Source organism: Lissotriton vulgaris, chromosome 4_1 (assembly GCF_964263255.1).
Source record: "Lissotriton vulgaris chromosome 4_1, aLisVul1.2, whole genome shotgun sequence".
In the NCBI taxonomy this organism is placed as follows: Eukaryota; Metazoa; Chordata; class Amphibia; order Caudata; family Salamandridae; genus Lissotriton; species Lissotriton vulgaris.
Genome location: NC_141691.1, coordinates 1,519,313,582 through 1,519,335,028, shown reverse-complemented (window position 1 = coordinate 1,519,335,028; position 21,447 = coordinate 1,519,313,582). Strand labels below are relative to the sequence as shown.

Sequence of the window (21,447 nt, the reverse complement as noted above, 5' to 3'; positions counted from 1 at the left end):
ATGTAATGTTCTTGAAGTGAAGTATTTTCCATACTCTTGCTTAGACTGCAGTAGGAACAGTAAAATTAACCTCTTAACAGTCGAACACTTTGCCCACAGTTGCGGTATTTGGAGTGGAAATAGTTCACCCCTCCAAAATCCAAGGTTTTCCTTACTGTTGCATGGACCGGAGGGGGAATAGTAATTTCAACCCCTCCAAGTCCAACATTTTCCATACTGTTGTGTTGTTTGGAGTGGGAATCGTAAATTTCACCCCTTCAAATTCCAACGCTTTCCTTACTATTGCACTGACTAGAAGAGGACTAGTAAATCTAACTTCTTCAAAGTCCAAATCTTTCCCTATTATTGTGACGATTAGAGTAGGCATCGTAAATCTAACTCCTCCAAAGTCCAGCACTTTTCCTACAGTTGCATAAACTAGAGTGGCAATTGTATATTTAATAGTCTCAGAGTCCAATCATTTTCATACTATTGGTTAAATAAATGTTATAGCTTTTTTTATTTATGTTTTACATTGTTTGTTATTTTTACATTTATTTTAATGTTTATAGTATTTTTTGTAAATGTGTTTTTATGATTTTTAAATTTGTAATATTTTATTTATTGTCTACAATAATGAGCATATTTGTCTTCAAAGTTTAATATGTTTATGGTTTTACTTTGTATGTATGATATATATAGATTTTTTTGTATGTATATATGTATATACATACTGTAGCAATTACTAAACATATTTATTTTACATTATGGTAATTTTGTTAATATTTGACATTTATTACTATGCATATATATATATATATATATATATACATATATATTTCATAATAATACATTTACTTTATGTAAAAAGGAATATAATGTAAAATAAATATTTTATTGATTATATATCTTCATAGTAATAAATTAAACATACCAAAACAAATCTGTAGTGTAAAATATTTGTGTTAATTATGTTGCACGATAAATATGTATGTATGCATATATGTATATATTTATATAAAGACAAGCATATAGTTGATACTAATATTGTCCAAAAAAAGACAAAAATATCGATTTTTTAAATATAAATAGAGCTTAAATGTGTAAATGGTAAATATTTTGCTGTATAAATTAACATAATGTAAATGAAATATATTCTACTAATATTTAATACTATATATAAATACATACTTCTATAAGCACGCAAACACAATGCAAAAACAGATATGTTTGTACTTACCAATATAAGTATGAGAGTACGAGGTTGTGGATTTGCAGGACAAACGCCGAGCCCTTCAGGACGCCACCAACTTCACAGAGGAAGCCTCCTCCGCCCGCCACGCCTCGCCGGACCCGCTTCGCGGGTCCCGCTTTGCGGTCTGTAGCGGACCATAGCCCAGTTAAGGGGGGCTAATTTGGACTGACCGGCAGGGCTGCGAGCGACTGCGGAGGACTCCGAGGACCAGGAGTCCCCGCGCGCCCTTAGTCCACCTGGGCTGCTCTCCCTTCCGGCCCCGCCCACACCTCTTCAGCGCCAAAAAGCGCTGTTTCCAGGCTCCCAGTGGATTTGCAGGACAAACGCCGAGCCCTTCAGGACGCCGCCAACTTCACAGAGGAAGCCTCCTCCGCCCGCCACGCCTCGATGGACCCGCTTCGCGGTTCCCGCTTTGCGGTCTGTAGCGGACCATAGCCTAGTTAAGGGGGGCTAATTTGGACTGACCAGCAGGGCTGCGAGCGACTGCGGAGGACTCCGAGGACCAGGAGTCCCCGCGCGCCCTTAGTGCACCTGGGCTGCTCTCCCTGCCGGCCCCGCCCACACCTCTTCAGCGCCAAAAAGCGCTGTTTCCAGGCTCCCAGTGGATTTGCAGGACAAACGCCGAGCCCTTCAGGACGCCGCCAACTTCACAGAGGAAGCCTCCTCCGCCCGCCACGCCTCGCCGGACCTGCTTCGCGGGTCCCGCTTTGCGGTCTGTAGCGGACCATAGCCCAGTTAAGGGGGGCTAATTTGGACTGACCGGCAGGGCTGCGAGCGACTGCGAAGGACTCCGAGGACCAGGAGTCCCCGCGCGCCCTTAGTCCACCTGAGCTGCTCTCCCTGCCGGCCCCGCCCTCCTGGTGGCCAATTGGACAGCTACATAGAGGAAGCACCGTTCCCGCTGCGCGGGAGGGCGCCGGGAGAAGCCCGGGACAAGGGCGGGACCGTCTGTGGCCGTCCGGGGCCGACAGAGGCCGGGCCGGGCCCACTCACTTTGCCCTTGCAGCCTTAAACCTAGACCTCCCGCTTGTCCTTGTTTTGCTATTCCTTTTTGGCACTTGTCTTTTCTGGTAGAATTGTGTTTTTCTATCACAGTGCCCTTTATCTGTTCATTTAATCAGTGCTTGCCACTCCCGCCCCCTGCCTTACACGTCTCCATACATTCTTAGTGATGTCTACCTCGGAGGCAACCCAGGTGCTAGCCATGCAAGGGTCTCCGTTGCTAGGACCTCTGGATAAATTGTTTGCCAAAATCAAGACCGATGTAGACAGGGAGCTCACTCTGGCAGAGAAACGAGTAGGACGACGTCTCTCCATCGAAAAGTTAAAACTAAGACCTCTTCAGCCCCTTGATGCAACCATAACGCCCCTATTGTCCCCAATGGATCTAACCACACCAATAGACCACGCTAATACTTCCACCTTCATAGAAGACATCCCCCTTATCTTCCAGACAAACCCCCCTGTCCAGAAGGACATTATCACTATTTCTGACTCCATTCACTCCCAGGTACTTGACACTCAGACCATAGATCTAAGCACTCCCCCTGCGGAACCAGCACTCCTTTATGATAAAAGCATACCTTCTCCCGTCTTTACCCCAATTGGACCTGACCAGCATACCACGAGCATCTCTGAGGTACAGCCTCTAATATCACCGCCTAGGGATTCTACCAAGAGTCTTAAAACCCCCTCTGGCTCCCCACCAAGGAAGAGAAGAAAGAAGCTCATAGCTTCTAAACAAGCGCAACACACTCCGTTTACCATTCCTGATAAGGTGGGGACAGTAGATCCCGCGAATGAGATGACCCCCAAATCAATCTCGGTACCTAGTTATGCAGGGTTACTTAATGATAACGACCGCCTTATAAAGGCGCTGATCCTTCTCCTTACCGAAAGGATCAAAAGATTAGGGGAGAATATCGATAAAATCCTACAAGAACAAAAGGGGATATCTTGCCCCAAACCAAACGCCTCCAGAGACTTAACACAGTCTATCAAAGAATCCAAACCACCCAAGTCGGTGACTGGTACCCCTAAGGCTAATGCTCCACCTATAGCTGGGCCACCAAAACCCTTGCAGAATAGTCACCCCAATGCCAAAAATAGTAAAAATAGTAATAGTAATAACAACATTACTGTACCGAAAAATTCCACGACCTCAGAAAAACCTCATTCCAATACAAGGCCCCATAGTTTGGATTCTAACAATAATATTAATCTAAACCCCCCTCCTACCACATCACACCAGCCCAATAGAAGATCAAGGAATACCGTTGACCTACCACCTGAGTGCATAAACTATGTTATTGCCCTCACAGGAGTTCCACCCCCGCCAGGAGGTAACCCTGAACATCAGGCCAATTTAAAAAATAAGGTTATCTATTGGTTGAGGAGAAACAGTCCACTTCCGCCACACCTAAATGGTGATATCGTCTCGGCCAGGCGATGCCACTGGGTAGGTACTAGACCCAAGGACATTGAAGGTGATGTGATCATAGTCAACTTCAAAGATCACAGACTGGTCACATACATCAGTGACTGGTACCCTGGAACGGGCGAGGGGGGAATCTCAACCCATAATCTAAGCTACTTCTATCCTGAGGCCATGTTGATACAACCATCAGCCCGGTCCAGACCCTACCATCCTGGCAGCAATTATCGCCCAAAAGTTCCTTGTGGCCCTACCATACCTACATCTCATAATACCATATGGGCCTTAATACTCCTCTCCCCTATCCTTTGCACACTTTTGCATCAATGTCGCACAGACTCTATGCCCCAGACAGATTAGATCGTATGCGGACACCTAAGGGTCAGAACCATTTTGACAATACCAATGATTTCTGGTTTCAGCCCAGTCAGATACCCCTACCACCGAGAAACTTTCATAACTCCAGCGTGCATTGGGGCGATTTATATCATCATAACCCCAAAGATTCTTGCCCGCTTTCGGGTCTAGATGACAATGAATGACTTTATAAGTCTACCAACATAGATAAGCCGTTTGTGGGTTCCCAGTATAGTCAGTGTGCCTCTGCCCACTTGTCATCTAGCCCGTCTAAAAAGTCGTCTAAAAGTCTTCAGGGCAACATGGGGGAGGGGATAGATTCTCTTGGTGAACCCTTGATACCTGGCATTACACAACACTTGTCCGAACTGTCTCCGCACAATTGTTCCATCTCCAACCCTACGCTCCTTCCCCCTACCTCAGTCATTCCAACTCCGCAATCATATTTTCCCTGAGTGAATGCAGGCCGCACATGTGTGGTCACTAGTAATGAACCAATTCTAATTCACTTCTCTCATGGAATGTTGCGGGGCTAGCCAGTAAAGTCCCCAACAAAGCCTGGATAGACGCCATTCACATGCACAACATCTTATGTTTTCAAGAAACTTGGTGTTATGAAGAAGTACATCTCCTTGGGTACCAAACCTTTCACTCTTCGGCCACGCTGTCAGCTCAGGGACATAACAAGGGGGGCCTCTGTGTTTATGTCTCAACAACAGCAGAGGTTAAGATTCACAAATTCTTCTCCAGTACCCATTTTCAAATTTTATCTTTTAATTGGGGCATGAAAGAGAATATTGTACTGGTGAACTTTTATAATAATATGTCTGATAGTGAAATGGAGCCCACCATGTCCAATATGTTGCGCGAGATGTCGCGCACTGTTGATCACTTTAAGGGGGCAATAATAATTTGGGCAGGGGATTTTAACTGTATGATTTGTCCACATTTCGATTCACCCTTGTGTGGTCTTGCAGATCTTGGGGCGGACAATCCAACTCATTTTGTTCACACAAAGATGGGCATGCTGTTAAATGGTCTTGTTTTTAATTTTGATCTCTGTTTTGCCAACCAGACCTGTCCCTCACCGGTGCAGTTTGAGCCAACCTTCTTTGGTAGAGGTTGTAACTCAACCATTGATTTTATATTGATAACCACTGCCAATTCTGGGTTTCTGACCTTGTGGGCGGTTGGCACGGATGTTTTCAGTGACCATTATCCCCTCTCCATCGGTGTAAACGTAAAGGGGCGGCATGATAAAAATGTTACCCATCTCATGTATCCTTATAGGATTGAGTTATCTAAAATTAATGGTTATGTGGTGAAATGGGAGAAGATTGTCCCTAGTGAGTTCCTGAAAAAGCTGCTCTCTGATTCTGCCAATGATGTTGATGTTTGTCTGGAGGAACATGCGGACCCCTTTTCTGTCATGACAGCCTTTGCCAATATTCAACATCGTATTAAAAATATGCTGACCCGTGTAGTGAATAATAACAACACAGCCAGAGAAGGGTGGTTCGATGGGAAGTGCACGAAAGCACTAAAAGCCCTTAAAAAAGTTCCGGCCCATAAACCAAGGGACCCCCATACAACCCGCAGCGCTAGGCAATCATATAAACGTGTATTAAAAGAAAGAACCTTGGCTTTAGAAAAGCAAGCCTGGGCCACACTTAGAGAAGCATCCACCCAGAAAAACACCACTAAGTTCTGGAGGTTGGTCAAATCTCTGTACCAACCGAATAATAGTGGAAATAAAATAGATCTGGCAATAACGGGTGAAAGATGGCTCACACATTTTAGGCAATTATATAAGCATATAAAGCCAGCGGACACTATTACCTCGACAGGGCTGACTCCAACCGTCCCCCAAACTACTGAAAGCAGCAGGGGCATTCATCCCCCAGCCTGCTCATTCCCGATTGACTTAACTTTTTCAGTAGGTGAAGTTCAGGATGCAATCAGGGACAGTGCTTCAGGCAAAGCAGCTGGGCCAGACTGTACCCCGGTAGACGTGTACAAAGCCGAACCAGATTTCTGGGCCCCTCTGCTTACAAATGTGCTGAATAAGGGCAATCAAAAGGGGTTCATCGAAACTTGGTCGGACGCAATAGTGGTCCCCATTTTTAAAAAGGGCAGTCGAGATGACCCGACCTGCTACAGGCCAATATCTCTATTGGATGGCCTTATGAAATTAGCAGGTAGGATCATTTTAAAGAGACTTCAGGAGTGGGAGGAAGAGCATAACGTGGTGTCACATTTTCAGTATGGGTTTAGGAAGGGCATAGGGACTGCCGAGCAGTGTCTAAATTTGGCCCTTTTATGTTCTAAATACACTCAGGCTAGAGGTGGATCGCTTTTTATAACTTTCGTTGATTTAAGTTCTGCTTTTGATTGCGTGGACCATATCCTTTTATGGTCGACGCTGGCCGAGATGGGCATAGACGCACGCAGGATACTCCGGCAGTAATAGAGCGCGTTATAAAACTGCATAATAATAATAATAATAATAATAATAATCATTTTCATTAGAGAGCTGTACCACAACTGCGGGGCAAGAGTAAGATATGGCAAGCAGGGTGAATGCACTGATAAATTTGCCCTGTCAAGAGGGGTTAGACAAGGGTGTATCCTGGCCCCAAGGTTATTCACCTATTATATAAACTCAGTGGGTCAATACCTCTCTCTCTTCCAAAATGATTACCCTACCGTGAAAGGTTCACCGGTGCCAATCCTCCTGTACGCCGATGATGCGGCCATAATGTCCCAGACTCAAGTGGGACTGCAGAGGGCGGTGACTAAATTCGCAGGGTATATGCAGTATAGAGGGTTGAAAGTGAATATTTCAAAAACATACGCCATGCACCAACAAGCGTAGGAGGGTGCCCTGTAACGTATCCCTGGACAAACAGAACATAGCCACTGTTCAGAAGTTCTGCTACTTGGGCATACTGTTTGACAGGCGATGCCGTTGGAAACAGGCGATCGAAGCTAGGAAACTGGCTTTCATTCACACCATAGGCTCTCTACGCGCTTTTTCTAACAGAGTGGGTGGTGAACCCATCAAAGAGCAAACACAGATTTACCGGGCGAAATGTGTGTCCACAGCCACCTACGGGGCGGGACTATGGGGCATAGAGAAGGATCAATCCTTGCAGGGTTGTGAGAATCAATTCATCAGCTACCTTCTAGGTGTACCAAAAACCACATCTTCATTTATGACGCACATCGAGACAGGAGTCAAGTACCTGAGCGACATAATTAAGATGGCCCCTATCCTTTTATGGCACAAGGTATAGACTACAAGTGAAGCTAGTTTCAACAGGGACCTTTTGGAAGACTGCCTGGCCCTAGATGGGGCTGTAAAACTCAGATGGTTGTCGTATGTAAGAACTTTACTTAACGAGATAGGCCTCCCAGAATATTACGTTAAACCTAGAACCTTGGAGGGTGTATCTAGATCAGTTCTTAAAAAAACACTTACCACCCATCTGGAAACTTTGAGATGGAATACTGAAAAGAACAAACAAACCATCTTAAACTTTCAGGAAATCACCCCCAACGAAGGCATGCAAATGTACCTAAATGTTGATCCTAGTTCGTACCATAGAATGCTTTTGTCACGTCTTCGCCTTGGGACTTTTTATCGCATGGTAACTTTACCGGATATGAATAATTGGTCAACCTCTAAACTGTCCTGCACATGCGACAATATCGCAGTGCAATCGAATTTGCATATACTGTTCTTTTGCACTTTCTATTCTATCCCCAGAAAACTTTATTTAAAACCTCTTTTAAATCGCTGGGGTATAAGAAATTGCAGGCCAGCCTTCTCAAGATTGTTAAAACTTGAAGACGAGCATGTGATCTTTGCGGTATCTTGTTTTTTAAGAACTGTCATGATGTTGCGGAAAACTATGTGGTTAAACATCCTTTGCTTGGGTTCCACCTTGCTCATTGTGATGGACAGTACATATTGCACTTTAAATTGTAGAGCATCTGAATTTCTTTTATTTGCCTGATCATCACATTTCCTGTTTTTAATTGTTAATGCATACTCAAACATTTATTAATTGTGATTATGTTTTGATATATGTGTTGTGCTTTTATGATTTTACGAAAATCGAATAAAGCTATATATTACTTACTTACTTACGAGGTTGTGGTAAATGATATTTTAAACACAGTATTTTGGTCAACAATATTATTTGCCCTGATATTGTGTCAGTGATCTTGCTGTTCGATCACTGCCATCAGTTTTCGTATTGCCTTTGTGTTATTTCTTAAAGGTGGTATTGTTCATGATAAACTTAATTGAACAAAAGTTATTTTCTTGGAGAAATAATCCCATTCTTTCTAAAGACTTTGAACTATGTATAAGATTTGACTTTCCAAAAGTATTGTAAAATACAGTCAACATTATTTAAGGTAGTTGAAGGTTTAGTAGGCCTACATATATCTCTACAACCAGAGAAGTTAGACCTTAGACTAACATTCACCATCATATGTTGCAGACAAACTATTTTGTATTAACCAATACACATAGCTGCAGAGTATTATCCAACTCTAAAAGGCATATCTTATACAATATAGTAGATATTTATTTAAAGAGTTTTATATAGCGCTGGCTAGACCCGAAGGTATGAGAATCAACAATGTAACAGAAAAAGATCAACAATTACACAATACATCAAAGAATAGGCAATACATTGGGAGAGGAGAAAAGTAGTGGAGGGGGCAGGGGAGGGGAGAAAGGGAGGGTAAGGGAGGAGACAACAAGGAGAGACGAAAGGAAGACCGACTGGGTAGGTGACGATCAAGGAGGGAATCCACGGCCCATCTCCCCAATAGCTAAACCAGGTAGCTCCATCAGGCATCAGACAAAATAGTTCAGTCTCAGTACATTGAGAGAGAAGAGAAGGAGAGACATAAATAGAGGGAGGATGCGGGAAGAGACTGAAGGAAGTTTGTCTAAAGATCGACTGGGTAGGTGACGTTCAAGGAGGGAATCCCTGGCCTATCTCCCCAATAGCTAAACCAGGTAGCTTCATTGGGCATCAGAAAAATTAGCTAGATCTCAATTGATGTGGGAAAATTCACATATAAATAGGGCGGGACTAAGGGCCAGGAAAGGTGAGGGCAAAGGTCGGTAGCATGAAAGTGGAGAAGAGTAGAGCGGAGGGGGGTAAGGGTTGGGGGGAGAAGGGAGATAAGGTCAGGAGAGACGCAGGAGGGTTTGTTGCGGCCGTAATTTTAGACGTTGTCTAGCTTCTTAAGAGCTACTAATTGCAATTGTTTCTGTCGGAGTTCTTTGCGCAACATTCCCAAGGGGCACCGGTCCTCCACACGGCCAGGCAATAATATTCAGGGCTTCCACGCGGCTATTCCAGTTGTAGGTGCTTCTCCGCTCGCTATTTAAATGTGATAGCTAGTCGTTAAGGGGGACTCCCAGATATGCAATTTACTTTGCTGTGTAAGCGACCATAAACTCTGCCAGTGCTGGTTTCAGTGAGATGTAGGCTGGTTGTGCACATCCTGATTGCAGCTGGTGCCTCCTGAATGGTAATGTCCTTATGGGCGAGCCGTTTCCACTTTTGAGATCTCTGGCCCCCATTCGTCATACCTGTGGGATAGTACAACATGCTCCGAGGTCGTTTCTCTGCCATGCACATTAACACATCCTCTTGTCGCTCCGTTAGGAGGCTGTTCAAGGGAGCCTGGTCTTCGAGCCCGCACTAAGAAGTTCTCTTTATTTATTGAGACTCTGCCGACGCTTATCGATGCCTCTGGCAGATGGGAAGTCTGTGTCACAGGTAGATTCAAGAGCGGGTCCCTCAAAGCTGTTCCAGCTCTCGATGCACTAGCAGCGAGGGGGAGGCCGCTGGTCCACCGTGTGATCCTACCTTCCCGCAGGGCAGCCCCACTGCGTTACGGTGATTCAGCAGAAAAGCCCTCCACAGGGTGGGTCCTCAGATGCTGGGTCATAGGTTGTGAAAACTTTCCAGTCGCCGTGTAGGGTTGCTTCTGGTGGGCAATCAAGGTCAGCGGTGCAGCACCATCTTCACCACCACTGGCTACAGGTTCAATGCGCTCTGGGCGCCATCTTGGCATTCGGACGCCAGGGACCGCCCCAACTCATTTCTCGGCTCAGCTGCAGTTTTGAAAGGCGGTACTCCGTTCTTTAGCCGCTCCAGGTGTTCCGGTTGCAGGATCGCCGCATTTGGTGGGGAATTGTACATGGCTGGATGCTGCTTCAGATTGATGTGCGCGGGGCTTTCACTGAGCTTCAGTTCCAAGCGGCCATTACACGTGTGAAGAAGAGCCTAGCTATCAGACAGTGTCAGCTTTATCGCAGTTACCGGTCTTGGAAGGTGGGGTGTGAGAACCGTGGTCCGAAGTTCAGCGAGACCTGGTAATCATCATGGTGGGAGCTTCGGTGCATCCATCTTGGGGACAGGCAGTCTCCACTTGAGCTTGGTGAGAGTCCGGTGGCAGCTACATCTTGAACCGTGATCGTGGAGGAGGGAGCTGAGTCTTGCTGCGATGGGTGGAGATGAGAGATCTAGTAGAGATTCAGCCCTGGAGACTAAGGGCCCGATGATGGCTTTGGCTGTGCAGCTCCACGCTGCTGCTGCACCACCAAACCCATGGTCAGACCGCTTGCCAGATTAGGATTGTCCTCCTGTCTGACAGGCTGGTTTTTGATGTTTCCACAGTGGTGCCTTTAAAAATGGCATCTCAATGGGAAGGCCAACAACAGCTCCTGCACGGCATGGACTGAAAACTTCATGACGTGCAGGAACTGGGGTCCTTGCACACAGGGGCACATATTGTGCCCCCCTGCATGCATCCATATGAGAAGGAGGCAAAGGGAGCGCTGCAGGGCCCCCTTTGTTTCCTCTCCACCACAGTGTTCATGAATGATGAACCTCCATGACACAGTCGTCCGAGAGAAAAATAGTAATTAAGCATGGGCGAATTTTGCGAATCTCGCGTTCGCGAATTTTGCGGATTTGCGAACTCGCAATCCGCAAAATCCGCGAATTCTCGCGAATTTGCAGATTTTTTTTTTTGTGTGTTCGCGCGGGTTTCTGCCAGGTTGGCGAGGGTTTTGTACAATTTCGCAAACGCGAACTTACCTGTCGGGTCGCAAGTTTTGCAAACTTGTTGTTTCTACGTGTCCAGCCTGTTTGGGACACTCTTCTCCATCACTGCCACCCTCTGTCACCACTGCCACTCTCTGACTACTCATGCCACCCTCTGGCCCACCCATGCCATCCTCTGTTTCATCACAGCACCCTCTGGTTGTCCAGTGTACATTATTGTGGCAAAGCAAAGCACACCTTCCCTGCCTCAAGTGACCTGAATTAATTTGGGGCTGATTAATGTGTCACAGAATATTTTTTTAGCTGGCACCTGCTTCCTTAGTGCTTCCTGATTAGTGATCTTTTGCACTTGCTAAGTGCTTTCATTGTTGCAAAATTAGTTACAACACCTGCCCTGCCCCAACTGACAATAATGAATTAGGGGCTGATTAATGTGTCACTGGATTTGAACTTCCAGCCTGGCTCCTGCTTGTCTCCCTTAGCTGTAATTCAGGACCTTTGTGGCATATGTGTAACTATTCTGAGGGTCAGAGCAGGGTCACATAATAGTTGCAAGTAGGCAACTGAACTCTGGAGGGGCCCCTCAGGAAGCACTACAGGAAATTGCTACTAATGATGAGCTTGAACTTTTGAACCTGGTAAGTAGTTTCACTTTTGCTAAGATCGTATTTCTGCAATTTAGCGCTTATTCGCGGGGCGCGAAGTTGAACTGGGAAGCCGCGAACTGATGCGAACAGTGCGAGCAAGCCATAAAATCCGCTGCTCACGGGTTTGCGGATTTTGCGGGAAATTCGCGAATCTCGCGGATTGCGAATTTACCGAAAATCCGCAAAATCCGCGAGCGGAACGGATTTTCCGCCCATACTTAATAGTAATATGCTTGGTGGGACTGCGACGGTTCTGCCAAGCATATTGCGGCCTCTTGACTACAGCAACACTGTCTGGGAATGGCGGTTCCCTGATTGCTGTGGGGGGGGGGGCAATAGCGGTCTAACCGCCCTAGTCGTAGTTGGGAGACTGCCACCACCGTGCCCCCACGAATCTGGTGGTCCGTGGTCCACCAGACTCGTAATCGAGGCCTAAGTAGCAACTTTTTGTGCTTACTTCCTGGGTATCAAATCCATACCTGGTCCAAGAGAGGGTGCCAAGCAGGGATATTTGTTTAGTCCCATTCCCCTTTCCTCCTGTGTTTCCAGGACTGGCTTTTAGACTCCTTGAGTAGGCAATCTTCAGCAGCATCGAATTCCAGACATCCCCACAGTGAAACTGTGAGTCTGACAGTGTGTGTGTGAGTGGGATTTTCCTAAAAACATGTGCTGGTAAGTGCCTCATTGGCATAGCTGTACATTTTTATCTGTAAAAACGTACGTACAAATTTTGATTTATATGAAAATGTCTTTTTCATTTCACTCACTAAAGTAAGCATTTACAATATATTTTTATTTTTAAAGAAATATTGGACTACCTGTCACAGGGAAACACAACAGTTTTTTCATTGCCGTTCTCTTGTGTTTTGACCTCCACCTTGTCTAGGAACCAACCATTGCCTATTATCAAACATAGCAAAAAGGTTGATCAGGTTAGGTGAAATGTAATATTTTTTTTCTAAAAAAAGAACTGTGTTTAAGCATTTAGGACATTTCACATAGGTCAGATATTCCCTTTTCCATTCCTTGTTGAACTCTTGAAATAACACATTTCAATACTTCACACTTAACCAAATTACATAATAACTTACTCCTTTTTTCAAGTTCCATGCAATGCAAATTAAAATTACAGTTGTAGAAATTATTTTAAAAAATAGGTGGCAGAAGGTACAGATTTTGTGTACTATTTTTTATATATAAGATATATTCATGAAATCATTGATATTACTTCATTTTATTTATTTCACATATCCTTTTTTAGAATCTTATATACAACAATATATCAAACCATCATAGCTAAAACACATTTTTCATAAAGTGCATAACTCATCAGAAGTAAATGATATGTTATTCTATATGTATTGTGTTTTGTAAAGCTTGCTAACACCTCACATGAGTTTCCAGGCATCACCTGAATGTCTGTTACAAATAGATTTTGAGTCATTTATGCAATATAAGATGAGGAGATATAGGCCTAGATACCATGAAGGTAATTTAAAGCTGTAGAACTGTGACAAAGAAGTGATCATTTTTTTAAAAATATTTTTATTATAATTCTTTCACAGCATTTTTTTTACCCCCCAAATTATTACAGTCAGACTTTCAGCACAAAATACTAGAATTACATAATCCAATATAATACAAAACAAATACATTCTTGCAACAGAACCCTGTAGAAAAAAGAAAAATAAGAAATTGGTCCTGCATATCACCTCCTACATCATACTACTGTTTATCCAACCCCTTCCCTGATTTGCCCGGTTTTCCATCGCGTAATAGGTTGCCACATCTCCCCTCCCAGTTTTTTCACCCTTCTACCCTTCCTCTCATATATTGCTTTCTCCAGATTATATGAGGCTAGTAACCTTGCTATCCAAGTTTGAAATGTTGGGGGTGTCTTGTCTAGCCATGCCCGTGCAATGCTAATTCGAAATACAGCTGCCACCACAAACAAAAACTCTGTAGGGCCATCTTCACCCTCAGTCTTCACCCCCATCAGTATCAATTCATCACTTAGTTTAGTCTTAATGTCCAGTGAGCGCTCCAAAAAGTCTTCGATGTCCCTTTTCAAGGTGTGCAGTTGTGGGCATTGTGCGAACATATGTACTATGTCAGCTTCAGTTGTATTACATCTAGGACAAGTTATACCTTCCACCCAGCCCCACTGCGCTATTCTTGCCGGCGTATGGTAGAGGCAGAATAGTGTTTTGTAATGCTGTGACTGCAGCGTCCCCGAACACAACACTGATCTTCCTGTCTAGGGACTTCTGAAATCCATCCGGGGTGGTCCCCACTTTTTCTACCCACTTCTTTGAAAAATTTTCTCTATCATCCTTTTTGAAAACATACAGTTCTGCATGCAGCTGACGAATCGTACAATGTTCACTTTGTTCTATGTAATCCAATAACCTGCAATGTTTAAATCCTAGAGGTCCTCCCTTTTTATCCCTCAGGTAGCTCCTCACCTGTAAATACTTAAAAAAAGTGTTAGTGGTTATTTCGAATCTCCTTTGTAGTTCCTCAAATTGTATTACCCCCCCTTCTGTATCCAAGAGGTCTCCTATTTTCCTAATGCCCCTGTCATTCCATATCCTCATGGTTCCATCCCTAAAGATATCCCCCGGGAGTGTTTCATTAGATAATAGTCTAGTGTATCTGCTAAATGTACCAACTCTCAGTTTTTTTCCTACCCCTTTCCAAATCCTATATACAGCTTTTAGGGTTTTAAACCTGGTATGTTTAAAAAGTCTATAATCTATTGTGTTCAGAAACCCGTCAACCGCGGCCTCCCCATCGCAATTCTATACACATTTATAAAGCCAGACCCTATTAATCCCTGAAAGTATTGCAAAGCTGCAGCCCAGTAATAAAGTTTAAAATCCGGTGCACCTCAACCCCCTTTTTCTCGTGTAAGTGTCTCCTGTAGGCCCTCCTAGTTTTCCATTGTGCCCACGCCAGTCTATTAAGAATTGCTTCTAACTTAGTAAACCAAAGTTGTTCAAAGAAAAGAGGGATGGCCCTAAACAGGTAAAGAAATTTCGGTAATGTAACCATTTTAATTACGTTTATACATCCCATTAACGTCAAATGTAGATTGTGTATTCTTTCTGTGTTGTTTTTTACCTTAACTAATAATGGTTCCATGTTTATCTTCACTAATTCCTCCAAGTCTGCCGTCACCCTTACCCCCAGATACACTGCCTCCTTCACCACTCTGGGATCTGAATAGGCTGTATATTTATTCACAATAATCTGGGATTTCTCCATATTTATCGAATACCCTGACAGACCCCCTAAATCTGCTGCCTCCTGCTCTATTTCTCTTATAGCCCTCCCTGGTTCCGTAGTTATCAATGCCACGTCGTCTACGTAGGCGAGTATTTTATATTCTGCATCTTGTAACGCAACCAGCAAGATATTATTGTTACCATTTAGCCTCCTGAGTAGCGGATCTAAATATAGGGCAAAGAGTAGGGGTGATGCCGGACAGCCCTGCCTAGTTCTGCGTCTTATCCGCACCATTTTAGTGAAAGTCTTATTTATTTTCACCCTTGCCTTTGGCTGCTCATATAATAACTGTATGGCGCTAATATACCCCTTGCCTATGTAGAACCACTCCATAACATTCCACAAGAACTCCCAGGAGACCCTGTCGAACGCCTTCTCAGTATCGAGGAATATGGCTGCAACAGGGTCTCCTGCTACCTCAGCAGCATCCATTATAGTAATGAGCTGTCTAGTATGCTGAGTAGTCCCTTTCCCGGGGATAAAACCATGCTGTGTCTTACTAACTAGCCCCTCGATAACTCTACTCAGTCTTTGTGCTAATGCTTTGGCATACATCTTAGCATCCGCGTTCAGGAGGGTAATAGGTCTGTATGACCCTGGATCTAATGGGGGTTTGTCTTTTTTCAAAATCACAATAATATTTGCGCCGCCCCAGCACTGTGGCGCTAATCTATGTAACTGGGCCTGTCTAAAGGTCTCCAACATATCCTTCCCAAGCCTATCCCAGAACGTTTTATAAAACTCGGCTGGTATTTGGTCTGGCCCTGTAGCCTTTCCCCCTGGTAGATTCATCACTGCCATTTTAAGCTCCTGCAGTGATAAAGGTAGATCTAATTTGTCTCTTTCTTCACTGTCCAATTTCTCAGGTGGTATCCCTGCCAAATAATCCCTACTCCGTACTCCTATATCATCCACATTCTGGTCGTACAGTTTCTCATAAAATTCCCCGAATACCTCCTAAATCTCTTCTGTTTTATTAACGATTTCCCCTGCACTATTTCTAATTTCTTTAATTTCACCTGCTGCCAGATTTTGTCTAATTCTGATAGCCAGTAAATGTCCTACCCTCTCGCTATACTCATAGCACTTTTCCTTCTTAGCAAGATAATTCCCTGCTGCCTTCTCCGCCAAAGCTTCACCTGCCTCTGCTTTCTTGACTTCAATCTCCAATAAGAGGCCCTCTATGTCTATTGCATTTTGTCTTGTCACTGCCATATTCAGTTGCTCTTCTAATCTGTCCATTTCTTTTATCCACCTATCCAACCTTGTTCTCTCCACCTTACTCCTCTTTAGAGTACAGGTCAGGGTTTCCCCCCTTATCCCGGCCTTAAATGTGTCCCAAACCATATTAGCTGGAGCAGAACCTCTATTAATTTCCCAAAACTGTGCAATCCATTCATTCATCCTGTTGATATACCCTTCTTCTTTCAGCAGTCTTCTCTCAAATGACCAGATATAAGGATTGGTCCTCCCTCTATTCGCGCTTGGCATGGTCAAAACCAATATATTGTGATCCGAAATCAATCTAGGCAACCGTTCTATCTGGGCCCCGTTTAGTTTATCGTTGGACACTAGGACATAATCTAGCCTAGCAACCGTTCTATGTGGTGCTGAATAAAAAGTACTCTCTGACCCAAGTGGATTGTATTTAGCCCATACATCTGACAAAGCATTATTCTGCATCAAATTGTTTACTGTATTGCGCATTTTCCTTTTCTGCCCATCATGTCTCCCCTCTCCTATTTTCCCCAGCCCGTACAGACCATTAATATTAAAATCGCCACAAAAAATTACCGGCTCTATCCAGAGTGCAAGTTCCTGATCTAGCCATTCGAACATTTCAGGGTTATCATCATTTGGTCCATATACAGATACAATTGTTAAATTGCCAGCATTAGTTTCCACCTCGACTATAACCCATCTCCCCTCAGGGTCCTCCTTTTTTCTTCTGAGTTTAATAACCCCTTTCTTCGCTAAGATAGCCACCCCCTTTGTTCTTTTATCCTGACTTGTATTAGCCAATAGCTCGTATCCCACCTGTTCCAGTCTAAATTTTTCTTTTCCCATAATGTGTGTCTCCTGTAAACAAATCACATCTAATCTAAGCAATCTGAACATGGATGCCGCCTTCTGCCTTTTTCCTCCATCATTTAGACCACATATATTCACTGTCGCAACCCTTAGCGCCATATTTCGTTATAAGTTTTTCCCATACACTTTGCCCACTTATTCCGTTCTGTTGCATATCTTATAAGCTTCAACATCTCCTTCCAATTTGTCCTTTTGTGCTGTTTTCCCACTTTGCCAAGTTCTTTCCCTCCCCCCTCCCCCCACCCCTTTCACCCGCTGCTACCCCTCCCCCTTACACAGGCAAATAGGTCAATCCTGACCTATGTGTGACTGCTTGCATTGTAGTGTCGCCCTCCCTCTCCCTCCAAGTTGTTCATAGTACATAGTCCATAGTCCGTAATCCTTATCCAGTTCCACGTGGCTGCTCTTGTCCTACAGCATTGTTAATCTTCCTTACTTCCCCCTGCGTTGCTCCGTTAGCTCTTCGAGGTACTCCCCTGCTTTTACCTCAGAGAAAAACATCCTCGTGCGGCCGTCGTTAATGATCTTAAGTTTCGCCGGAAACATCAAGTATGCTTCTGCGCCATGTCGCTGAAAAGGGGCAATTAATTGTCTTAGAAGCCAGCGCTTCTCAACAGTAACATGACAAAAGTCAGGCCTCGCAAAAAATGTAACCCCCTCAACTGTTCTCTTAGAATCTAGCCTGGCTTTTTCCATCACCTCCTGTCTTGCCAGAAAGTTGCCGAAAAACACAAGCATCGCCCTGAGCAGAGTGTTCTGGTTCCCTCCTTGCCTTTTTTTAATTGTCAATGGGAACCTGTGGGCCCTTTGTACCTCATCTTCCCATTGCCACTTAGCCCCCGGGAAGGTGCCCTTTAGTAGCCTAATCACGTATCCCCTTGTGTCCTGCCCTTCCACCCCTTCCTCCAGTCCCAGAAGCCTTACGTTATTCCGTCTCTGGCGGTTCTCAAAGTCCTCCACTTTTCATTGCAGGTCTTCCACAATCTTTGTCTGTTCCAACTTAAATTTCTGCCAATCTGTTACTTCGTCCTCCAATCTTCCTGTCCTTTCCTCTACCAGCTCCACTCTCCCCTCCACTTCCTCGTACTTCTTGTTCATCTTCCTTATGGAGGCTTGTATCTTTTTTGTATCATGCCTAGCTCTGCGGCTTTCTGCCCTGGCCTCTCCCTGTATTTGCTTTAGCATATTGACTAATAAATCCAGAGTAGCATGATTCCCCATCCCATCCTCCTCACTTGCAAAGTCCTTCCCATGTGCCCCTTGCGTACACTCTTGAAAAGTACCTGCTGTGGCAGAATAATCCCATAGAAGTTTTTTGTTTTTGCAAAGGAACAACGTTTTGTAGCTGACTTTTTTTTCTTCTGCACGTTTCTTACCCCAGATTCGGTGCTTTCTTCCTCCTCTTCCGTTGATAAATCCGTTGTCCCCAACTCTTCTCCCTCACTGGATGAACTTGACCCCTCATTAACTGAGAAGAATTTATCCCCTTCACGTTCCCTTTGTGAGTCTAGGCTCGCCAGACTTCCCCAATTCGCGTCCGGTTTCATCCTCAAATTGTTACTGATCTCAGCCTCTACCTGTAGCAAAGCATCCATCATTAAAGCATTATTCATCCCTTCCACCTCCTTTTGCGTTGGCCCTCCATTTTCTTTCACTTCTTGGGTTTTCCTCTCTCCCGTGCATAGTGCTGTAGCAGGAGCCGCCTCAGCCGCTCGATCTGTCTTCCTCGGCACTCTGTTCTCCTCCGCGCTGGGCGTGCTCTCTCCTGCGAGTCTCCCTGGTTGCTCGGCAACCCTTATGTTACTCTCCACGAGGAAGATCTGCTCCGCGCTGCTCCCGTCGGAGCAATGGCCATTGCTCCCCGATGGTCCACCGGTTCGCTCCGCCGTCTGCTCTACAGGCTCGGTAGAGCTCTTTCTTCTGCCGCCGACTCCGCCCGTCACTCCTATCAGCTGCTCCTCGGCGATGTCAGCAGAGCCCGCTCTGGTGCCCTTAACGGGTCCGCCAGACAGAGCCGCCATGGATCTCTTATGAAATGTTTCTGATAAGGTAGGCTGTCTCAGCGCTGCGTCCTTGTCCTTATCTTTACTCAATAAGCCGACATTTTTGGTGTTCTGTTTGCTCTCTTTGCTTTCTCTGTCAGCTGCTGAGTTTAGTACCTCTCCTTGCAGCGGTACACTTCGTGTCGCTCCAGCCTTCAGTTCTGCCTTCTTCTCTCTCTCAATCTTCCATTGCTGCGCCTTCTGAGTTGCGCTTAATGCTGGAGTAGTTTTCCTGCCTGGTATCGGGACTTTTGGGATAGCCCCCGGTCCACTGATCTCCTTTGAACGCGACGACATTTTTCTCTTCTCCGCGCTGAAATCGCCTCTCCAGCGTTTAGTCTGTGCCGCTCTCCAGAGCCTCAAAACTGCTCAATGTACTAGCCACATAGCCACATGGCTTCACCACAGCGCTTTCCTTATTGAAGTCCTGCTCCAAGCCCGGTTCAGGAGAGGGAGTAAAATGCGACTACTCCCTACAATGCACTAGCGGCCATCTTGCCCGAGAAGTGATCCTTTTCTGTATCTTTTGAAATATTGTACTGTTATTAGCAAATGGGTAAATATCTGAAGAGTGGGACCAGTTGAGTATGTAGAAAGTAATAAATAGAAGCTTTGGAATGTGCCCCCAAAGTATTGTATCTACAGTGCCTGAATGTATCTTTGTCAAAAAAAGGGAGCTAGTTAAAAGATCTAAGAAGATGCACAGTAATGATTGCATGCTTGAAAGAGCAGCGTGGATGCTGCATTTTGGGATACTTATACAGTCACAGATGAATATTATGGGAGTTTCCAATCTGATTGAGAGCCTCTGTTCCTGTGCACAGTCATCTTTACCAATGCACTGATCCCTTGTAATGCCTGGGCCTGAAAGTTTAGAGACTCTATTAAAACATCTTCTGAAGGCTTTGGTTGGAATCACGCATGTATTTGCCAGTTCCAGGTAAACTCAAGAAGGTCTCCTTCTTCCTCCAGTCTTTTGAAAACAAAAACGTATTTTGAAGCTTGGCAGCTCAGCAGATGGCCACATTTGACTATTTGTATTTTCCCTGACTGGTAGATTATCAAATATACCATCTCATCTAATAACAATCATAGGGAGCAGGGTCAAGACTAATTTGCAATGGCTGGGTCCAAACAAGGGTGATATAGTGAGCAGAGGAACAATGGGTTTAACACAGATCTGTGAATTGGGGTGAATGTTTGACAATGTTCAGCATTCCGTCCATCATCTTTTTGTGTTGCTATAATAACAACCTTGACACATTGTATCCTTGGATGAAGATCAGCATTACTTATTTAAGGTACATAGCGACTTGATCTTGATATCTGTCACTAGAACCTAGATCATAATTTAAGGTCTAAATAAAAATACTTTCAAAATTGTCACAGCAAAGTAGAAAGATTGTGGTCACAGACACAGATACTGTTTTATTGGCAACTAGTGGAACGTCCCTTCTCATAAGCTCATGACTGGACACCTATGAAATTGAATGGGTTGCCTAGTACTGCTACTAATTGGGTTTACATTATTATTAGTAATGTAAGATGCAACAGTATCAGCATTATAGTCTGATGTGGCAGATCAACCCTATTGCAATAAATGTTCCAGTCTAGGCAGAGAGAGGGTTGCATAGAAGGTACAAGGCAATGACAGAGGACAATCATCCAGAGGAATAGGAGTAGGAAAACAAAAGGAATAAGTTCAGTAGATACAATTGCTTACATGAATTAATGAGCTCATGCATTTTTATGAATGAGATCATCTCACCTGGATCTATTCCATCATGGCCAATGACAACTTTGTTGAGTTCTCCAAGAGAAACAGCCTCAATGTTGAAGACATCGACCTGCATAATGAAAAAACAAAAGGATTTGCTAGTGCAAACCAAGAAATAAAATATGCTGCTACGTGTGTGTATTGGATTGCTAATATAAAGTATTCAAATGAATCCAAATTCAGGATTATAACTATACCTATGCTCTTACAACTCAATGGAAAAAACAGCCACTAAGAAAAATGTATTTCAAATGAAGTATATTCAATTTATTTCAAAGCATCAAACAAAACAATTGTGTATTAGCAAAGAAACATCATAGAACAGAAAAGAAGTAGTCCAGTATTTACCGAGGGAAGCTAGATTGTTGTCCTTGATACTTAGGGCTTGATTCCGATGCGGTTTGAAATTCCTTCCGTCCAAATCAGTTTGGGAATGGTTTCCGACTGACTTGGATCAGGAGAGTCTGACCGACC

The 21,447-nt window shown here is 44.3% G+C and overlaps 1 protein-coding gene across 1 annotated transcript in view; it reads right to left on the bottom strand.

Annotated features, from left to right (window-relative positions):
• Positions 1–21,447, bottom strand: part of RP1 (RP1 axonemal microtubule associated) — a 2,616,437-nt gene that overhangs the window by 1,435,891 nt on the left and 1,159,099 nt on the right. The window contains exons 29-30 of the mRNA XM_086965756.1: positions 20,965–21,043; positions 12,594–12,675 (exon numbers count right to left, since the gene is read on the bottom strand). Of these exons, the coding sequence (XP_086821882.1) occupies positions 12,594–12,675; positions 20,965–21,043 (161 nt within the window). The remainder of the gene's footprint in view (positions 1–12,593; positions 12,676–20,964; positions 21,044–21,447) is intronic.